The 9,487-nt window shown below is 35.0% G+C and overlaps 1 protein-coding gene across 3 annotated transcripts; it reads right to left on the bottom strand.

Moving 5' to 3' along the window:
• LOC125202012 (putative calcium-transporting ATPase 13, plasma membrane-type) lies at nucleotides 1–2,932 on the bottom strand. Of its 3 annotated transcripts, none has more exons than XM_048100322.1 (2): nucleotides 414–2,932; nucleotides 1–326 (listed from the first exon to the last, which is right to left on the bottom strand). In XM_048100322.1, the coding sequence occupies exons 1-2, from the start codon at nucleotides 2,901–2,903 to the stop codon at nucleotides 63–65; spliced, it is 2,754 nt and encodes a 917-aa protein (XP_047956279.1). In that variant the 5' UTR covers nucleotides 2,904–2,932; the 3' UTR covers nucleotides 1–62. The 3 variants fall into 3 exon arrangements, with proteins under 3 accessions (XP_047956279.1, XP_047956281.1, XP_047956280.1); XM_048100323.1 differs by having other exon boundaries at nucleotides 95–326; nucleotides 406–2,932; XM_048100324.1 differs by having other exon boundaries at nucleotides 1–2,932.
• Nucleotides 2,933–9,487: the final 6,555 nt, after the last annotated feature.

Raw genomic sequence — 9,487 nt, forward strand, 5'->3', positions numbered from 1 at the left:
TAGACGACATGTCAAAGAGCATCATACCCTAGTTACATTATCATATGAAATGTAGTAGAGTTTCATGGGTGGGCAATGGGGTCGGGAAGCGGTATTATAAGCTTCACAAGGCAAGCAATAGGCCAAGAAAGTGCTCCAATCCCAGCACAAACTCCCCACTCTCCCAAACTCAGCCTTTCAGTATCAGCAAACTTGTTCAACAACTCCACCATCACCACTTGAAGAAGCACAGTCACTCCCACAATCCCCACAAACACCTTGTTCTTATGCAGTCCCTCAAACACATTCTTCCTCTCAAGCTTCCTCGCATTGAACGCATTAAACACCTGGCACAGCACAAAAGTGTTAAATATCATGGTATGTTTCACCCCCTCACTCACCCCAAGCACACCCTCCCCCTTAAACTGCAGCACCAGCAGCACCACAATCTGGTACGCCGCCTGCGCCATCAGATTCCGCCACATCACATTGCTGATCAACGGCTCATGCCTCCCCACGGGCCGTCTCTCCATTAGCTGATCCCACGGTGGCTTCTCCGTGGCAAGAGCCAGCGCCCCGAGCGTGATCATCATCAGATTCACCCACAACAGCTGCACTGCCGTCAGTGGCACCCACCCACACAAGACCGCCGCTATGGTGTCGATGGTCATCGCCGCAATATTTGCGGTCAGCTGAAACTGAATGAACTTTTGTGTGTCGATGTAGACACATCTACCCCATTTCAAGACTTTAACCACAGTCGAAAAATTATCATCCAAGATCACTAAATCAGCGCTCCCTTTCGCCACCTCTGTGCCTTGGATTCCCATCGCTAGGCCTATGTCGGCCTCCTTCAATGCCGGTGCATCGTTCATGCTGTGTCCTGTGACTGCCACCACATGGCGGAGCCTTTTCAAGCACTGCACCATGAGGAGCTTGTCCAATGGGGAGGATCTTGCCATCACGCGGATGCCCTCGACCCTCTCCATCCGCTCCTCATCCGTGTACGAACGGAACTCAGCTCCTTCAACTACACATCCGTCTTGGTCTTGGCCCGGACGGAGTATCCCACACTCTGTGGCTATGGCCTTGGCCGTGAACACGTTGTCACCGGTGATCATCTTCACATCAACACCCGCATACTGGCAATCTTCAACAGCCTTCTTCACACCGGGCCGGCATGGATCTTTTATCCCTACTAAGCCTAGTAGAACCATACCATCTTCTTGAATATTCTTCTCTGTTTCAAGATTCACCTCATCACTCTGTTTATGTGCAAATGCAATGCATCTAAGGCTAGAAGCAGCCATGCCTTGAATGATGTGATTGAAATTCATCCTCTCTTCATCATTCAAATCTTTTTTGTTACCCTCCAAATCATAGTAATGTGAGCACATTGCAAGAATCATCTCAGCTGCTCCTTTCCAATGCACATGAAATTCATGATCTCTCTTCACCAAAACACCACTCCTCTTCTTCTCCGAATTGAATGCCTCCACATGAAGAATCTCACAACCCCTCTTCACTTCCTCCATTTCCATCCCTAGCTCCGTAACAGCCCAAGACAGGATCGCCTTCTCAGTCGGGCTACCAGAGAACTCAAGCGTTTCTCCCGACCTGTACACACCACCCGTCGTGTTGAGGCTGACGCCCTCACGGAGCAGCTCAACAACACAGCTCCCCAGACTAAGACTACCTTCAAATGAGTCGTTCCCTAACCAATACTTTGTCACCTTCATCTTGTTCATAGTTAGAGTAACTGTCTTATCTGTGCAGATGGTGGTAGCAGAAGCCATGGTCTCGCAAGCGGAGAGCTTCCTCACCATAGCCCCATCAGCCATCATCCTTTCCATACAATAGGCAAGAGTGAGAGTAACAGCAAGAGGCAAACCCTCAAGTATAGCAACCACAGCAGTGGTCACAACTGCTGAAATAATATCTGCAACAAAGTTGATCACATAATCCGGTTTAGTCCTTGTACCATTAAACTCCCTCTCCCCATTCTCATCTTTGGTATTCCCGGTGAAGTATCGAATCAGAAACACGACATGAACCAGAAAAGCCACAGCTGAACCGAGCTTTTCTATGGAGGTAGTGATCTTATTGAGGTGGATCTGCAGCGGCGCCTCCTGGTTGGCATCCTGGTATATCGAGCTCATCATCTCCCCCCACAGAGTGTCCATCCCAACACTCGTCACCACCATTTTCCCATATCCATCAGCCACCTTCGAACCGGAAAATAGGAAAGGATTGCCACGAATATCGACATCCACGATGTCGCTCTCACCGGTCATACTAGACTCATCCACCTGCAGAGAGTGGCCTTCGATAAAAAGGCCGTCTGCAGGGACTTGATCTCCGATGTTTAAGCATACGACGTCGCCCACAACGACGTCGTATATCGAGATCTTTTGTCTTCTTCTGCTTCTAACGACTTCTACTGATATATTGCTGCTTAGTTTAATGGGGAGCTCGTTGAGTCTGCTCTGTGTGAAGTTTCTGAAAGCAGAGAGGGCGATGACGAGGAAGACGGCGATGAGTCTGATGCCGCTTTCGTACTCTTTGATGCCGAAGGCTAGAGAGGGAACGGCGGATGCCACTAGGAATAGGATCTTCCGATCCTTGAAAGCTTTGAGTATGAAATGGAAGAAGGTCTTTGTGGGAGGAGAGGGATAGGTGTTTGTGCCGAAGGCTTGGTGACGGGCGGCGAGGTCTTCTTCGTCGCCGGTGATTCCGACTTCGGGGTCTGTTTCGAGGGATGCGGCGATGCCGCGAGCTCCGTTGAGTTGTGAGAGTTGGTGGAGGTTTTTGTCTTTGACGAGGTGGTTGAGGATTTGTTGATTGAGGCCGGAGAATTTAGGTTGGTGGCCGGCTACAGCAGCGCCGGTGATTGACGGTGATTTGCAGGGTGAGTTTGCCTTCATAATGAATTAAGTGGTGGTTGCTTGCTGGCTTTCATATTATGACAAAATTTAGTGAAAAAAAATGGAGAACTTCGTATGTATCTTGTATAGTACTACCTCCGTCCCTGAAAATTTGATACAGTTTACTATTTCGATCCGTCCCTGAAAATCTGATACACTTTACTTTTACCATTTTTGGTAGTGGACCCATATTCCAATAACTCATTCCTACTCACATTTTATTACTCCACTTCGTCCCAGAGAAGTTGGCACACTTTCCTTTTTTAGTTTGTCCCATAAAAGATGTCACATTTCCCTTTTTGGAAAATTTTTTCTCTCACATGAATATAAAAATTATATTTTCTCTCTCCATTTAACAGACAAAACAAAACCTCCTAAAATCCCGTGCCATTTTCAAAGTATGCCAACTTCTCTGGGACGGAGGGAATATAAAACTAATACTTTAAAAGTAGGACCCACATTCCACCAACTTTTTCAACTCACTTTCTATTACATTTCTTAAAATCCGTGTCGGATCAAAGTGTAGCAAATTTTGAGGGACGGAGGTTGTATTAAAAAAAAAAGAGACGACACGTCACTAAGTTCTCGGCGGAGGGAGGTGGGGTCAGCCGACCCCATCGCCGTCCGCAGTCCAGATTCCGTGTCTGCGGTGACTGTGAAAATGAGAGATGAAATTTTTTGGCTTAGTACTATTATTAATTACTGGACTATTGAATAATTAGACTATGCCTAATAATTTACTCCATATTTTCCGTTAAAAAATGGGGTAAAATAAGTCACAAAGGGTAAAAAAAACTCTAACTATCATTATTTATAATAAAAAAAATTGGATTAAATAAATTACTGAATACCTTATGTAATGAAATGCTACGCGAAACACTAAAAAGGCTATCGATTTGATTTGATTTTGAAAAACCAAACATAACGATGAACCAAATTATTTTTTACACATTTTTATTATTATTTTGAAATTTGGTAATTTAGATTAAAATAATTAACATCTATCTAAAGAATATCATTTTACATAATTGTGTAGGTGATGAATTTATTGTTTTCTTAATTTATTTATATCCATATTTTATTATAGGGAAGTGATCAATTGCTAACTCATCATTTAATTGTTAACTACAACTAATGTAAGGTCATAGGATTTTAGAAAACGTGTGGTCTACAATTTGCCACGTGTAATTTTCATTTTTATTAATAAAATAAAAAAAGATTAAAAAAAACGTCAAATTAGGGTTTTAGATGAAAATGTCAATATAGTGTTTCGAGAAATATCAACACAATGCTTTGAGAATGTCAACACGATGCTTTAAGAATGTTAACTCATTGCTTATATTGACATTCTACATGTATTATATTGACATATTTTATATAGTATGTTGATATTTCTGCTTTACGAAAAAATTGAAAAATTTTTGAATTTTTTTTCAAATTTTGACGTCGGAACATATGCATATATGATATCGTTGGAATCCTTATAAAATTATCTTTAATTTGATATATGTTATATGAATTTGAAGTTTTGGGATTTCTTTTAAAAGTTAGTTATAACTAAATATGTAGTTAATTGACATTAATACCCCTATTGATATTTTATGGAATTAATCGTATGGCTTCATTGACGTTTTTGTTGATCGTATTGATATTTCTTGGTTGATGATCTAGGCCCTTAATTTGAATATCTAATGGCTATTATTTAGTTGTAGTTAGCAATTAGGTATTGCGTTAGCAATATAACACTCCCCTTTTATTATATTTGTATGTGGGGGTGTGATCAATTGCTAACTTTCTTAAGTTGCTAACTTGCTAACTCATCAACGCAGTGTATTAAAAATGTCAACACGATGACATTAAAATGTCAACACATAATTTTGTTAAACTTCAATATAATGTGTTGATATTATGTGTTTGACATTTTAATGTCACCATATTGACATTTTTAAAACACAACATTAATGAGTTAGCAGAGTTAGCAATTTAAATAGTTAGTAATTAACACACCCCTTGCACGTGTGTGTTTATAGATGATAATTACGAATGCTCATCATCCGTAGTGACATTGTAGGAGTATTTGATAAGTACCATAATTTAATTACTTGATAAGTACCATAATATAATTACTTTTCATCATATATTCATATTCATTTATTACATTGATTTCCTCGTCCAAATTTGAATTTTTGTCGCCTAGCAAGATTACAAAGGGGCAAAAAAGACGTTTATAAAAATTAAATTTCACTCCATAGTAGTACTCATTTTGCTATTACTATAATCATTAGCCTCATTTTTTCGTCATATGCGTTGGAATAGCTTGGATGTTTGTCTTGAAAAGTATCTTCTTATTTGCCCGTAGGAATGTATTTTTTTTTCAATTTTTTAACTTATTGTATCCGCTCAAGTAGCATCCCAAACACTTGTTTCTTCAATTTCTCGATTACAATTGGAAGGCCTAAATACAAATTTCCCTCTTTTCTCAAAATTAAAAAAAAAAAAAAAAAAAAGCCTCATTTTTTTCATTGTGTGTAATCAGCAAAAATTTGTTTCACATTGAAAACATTATAATTTATAACGAATTCAAATAAGAATTATCAAAACTCTTTATAATGCTCTGTTTTCATTTTTAGGTTTCAATTCAATGTGGAGATCTGTATGAAACTTTGTCCTAGTCCAAAAGATAAGATGTTCAAGTGGCAAAATAACACATAATTTTCCATGCGCGTCTCAATTCAATAGCTGGAGACGAGCTTCTAAATTTTAATGATAAAATTGTTATAGTAGAACAGTAGATCTATGTAGCCGCATTATGACTAGTAGTAAATAAATTGATTATAATTTGCGGTTCTAACTTTAGCTAATTTCAATATTTTGTCCTTACAGTGACAAAATGCGAGTTTGTATATTTTTTTTCAACTATAAAACAGTACTTGTAATTAATGAAAATTTTTAATTAAAATTTTAAAAACGAGGCAAGATGGGATTAAAAAATGAGTCTAACGGAATATTAAAAAAAACGAGGGGATGATTTATAATTTATATTTATATTTATATTTATATTTATAGGGGCATGTTAGGGTGCCACCACCCCTTAAAATAACACCATACCACAATTCCTAGCCAATCATTTGTACACGTGGACGAATAATAAGCTGATCACGTGGCAAAAAAAAAAAAAAAAAAAAAACCCCCAAAAAAGACTGGCAAACAATACTGCTGGCCTTTAAGGTACAATTTTTTTTAAACAAGACAATATCCAACACGTTAGACAACAATCTATAAATTGCTGTCTAACGTGTTGGATATTGCTGTGTAACGTTTATAATATTGCTGTATAAGCGTTGTCACGTTGTCATTTTAAGAGGAGTTGTCATTTTAACACAAACCTATATTTATATTTATATTTATATTTATTAATCTAAATATACTTTTTGAATGTGTGAAAGTTAAAAGTGGATAAATTGGAAGGAAGAAACCGGATAAGTATAATAATGTCGAAATTATAAAAGAATCTCAATTACCTAAATTACGGTCTTTTGATTTTTGAGATTATATGATGTAGTAGTAAATTTTAACTGTTAAATAAGAGTAGTAGTATTTCGTAGGAGTAGTTTGAAGCCCAAATTTCTGTTTCAATGTTATTTAAAAGCAAATAACCTTACATTAGACCAACATACCTTTGGTCCACAAAATTTTGTCAGCACAAAATCTAGGAATATTCTCTATGAATATTAAACTATTAATTTGTTAATCAAAATTTTCGTAATTCCGATAAATATTAGTACTCCTATTTCCTGCTTAACTTGGCCCATTCAATTTCAGGTTATCCACTTGACATAATTTGGTGTTAGCGCAGGTATATAGCACTCGACATAGATGATATTGATAACTTAATAGATTTAATCGCTCTACCATATGATATAATAGTATAAATGATGGGTCAAGGCTATAGAAGTTTTTTTAAGAGTTTAATTAAGTAAATGGGCTTAGTGGATAAATATTGAGCCCGTTATTGGTATTATTTTGTGTGGATAAATATTGAGCCCGTTATTATTATTTTTATTGGACAAAGAAAGGACTAATTAATTTTGAGATATGTAAATATTTAAATAGTGAATCGTGTCAAGCATAAGCTAGTAATTAAGCAATGATAAAATAATAAATCAATAAATTTTCCCTACATAAAATGTTAAGTTATGAACCAAAAAGATATGAAAGATGAAACGTAACTTAGTTGATAAGATATCTTTCTTAATCTAATAGATTAGAGGGTTCGAGTCAATATCAGAATACTTTTTGAAAAACTTCGTGCCGACGGCTGTAATTTCTTATGTGATAAATGAATTATTTATCAAAATAAATTATAATTAACCTAAATTAGTTTGATCAACTCATCTATCATTCATAAGGATTATTACTAAAAAAGTTATGTAGTGCGCGTCTAATGTTAGTTCAACGAATAGTAGGCTAACATATTTAAACAAAAACAACTAAATATTTTTGAAAATTCCATCTTGATTCTTTAACTATTTCTGTTTCAAGTTTCAAGATTTAAGAAACTCCCTGGAATTATTAAAGATGGTGCAAAGCTACTTTCGATCAAAGACTAATTAACGTTATCATTCTAAGTCATTAAAATATTGCAAAGCTACACTTAAAGTTTAACAATGAATTATTTTTATGGATGTGATTCCCACAATCACTTGTACATACATTACAATTTACATCCTATATCAATAGAAAAACTAGTAATAGACAGATTCTCATGTTTAATTAAGTTATTAAAATTTTTCTATTTGTTTTGATCCTCACTTAACCCTCAAGTTTGCGGATGCGTGATTGAAGCTTTGCTTCTGCGCCAAGTTCTTTCACAATATCCGAACGGCAACATAATCAAGCTCTGTGCATACCGAAAATAACGACTACGAGCTTCTAATAAATAAATAACAAAAAGGATTATATGTACTAAAAAAACAAAACATGAGAAAAAATAAAATCAAGAGATATAATTAATTAGTTTTAACAACATATACAAATACACAACAAAAAAAGTACAAAATTCATTATGGAGTGGATGAGAAGGTATCAAGTTATCAACAATTGAAGAAATGAATGCAATAACACGGCAGAAATCTGAATCTCTATGCAATTTCTCCAAAGAGGCATCTTGCTTATAATAAATAATTATCCGTTAATAGCTTTTAAATTACATCCATTATATATTTAATACTCATTCAATTCCTTTTCCCCATTTTCTTCTCTTTTCTCCTTTTTCTGCCTTATCTTCTTATTTATTTCTAATTTATTGTAGGGTAGTATATGGAAAATATCAACACATTAGATTCCAATTATCACCAGAAAGGAATAAATCAAAAGTGCCCGTTGTTAAGACCTCACTTCAATTGAAGTTTCCAAATTCAAATTTGAAATTTACACATATTTTTCATATATTCGGGCTGTATTTTCTTTTAATATCCTTTTTTCATTTAGTATTTCCCCCCAATTTATTCTCTACTTCCACTTTTAGTTTGCAAGGGTTCCACGAAATAGATGCACCATTTCTTGACAATTGAGTGAAGTAGATTTAGGTAGTGTGTTCCAATCGGAATTACATAAAATTGCATCATATAATCAACATAGATATATCAAAGGAATCATACATAAATCATAAATGTAATAAGACACAATCGTATACACACAATGCAACACCAATTAATCCACTGAACACACATACACTTACCCATAGTATAAATAAATTAATTAAAGTAATATTCAGTTAAAAAATAATATCAAATTTAACTTAGTTTTTGTATTTAATACTCTCGTATAATTTTATCAAACAAATAATTGAAAATGAAATTCTCATGTCGATCATAGGACTCGCGAATAGCGTCGGCAAAATGAGAACAATGCTACTACATGTTGCTGCCGCAAACCAAATCAAACAACCTTTTACAGTACTAACTAATTGATTCACATTTACAATTGAATTGATAAATCATCTCCACTTGTTCTCATACAGCTCATCTAAAAAATATTAGTAGTAGTAACTTGTTTTTATAATTTAGTGCAAATAAATTTGAATTCACTAATACCAATGATATTTATAAAATAAGACAACTTGGTTCAAAAAATATTTATATAAATACACAATGAAGTAATCATATGTGATAAATACGATGATATAGATTTATAATTATAGTAAATTTACGTTATTTATAAACTCATCATGGTACTAAAATTGTAATAAATTTATTATATTCGCAGAGTATTTTCATTTTACGTAAAAATGTGTAGCTAGTATATGTATATGCAAATATTTTTGTTACTATATTTAATAATTTTATATGTATTTGATATATCAAATTTATATTTTCTTTGTGTTTTTAATGTGTTGTATTATCAGTATGGATCGTGTATCTGAAATACACGTTAAACTTAATAACCAAGAAATCGTATCCTTCAATCCTTAATCACATATAAATATTCGGGATTCGTTGACCAAAATAAAGAAAGGCGCGTTGACGAAATTACGCGGTCGCTATCAACATCTTCTTATACTCCTATATATATTCTATCAAAAA

This window comes from Salvia hispanica, chromosome 1 (assembly GCF_023119035.1).
Source record: "Salvia hispanica cultivar TCC Black 2014 chromosome 1, UniMelb_Shisp_WGS_1.0, whole genome shotgun sequence".
NCBI lineage: Eukaryota > Viridiplantae > Streptophyta > Magnoliopsida > Lamiales > Lamiaceae > Salvia > Salvia hispanica.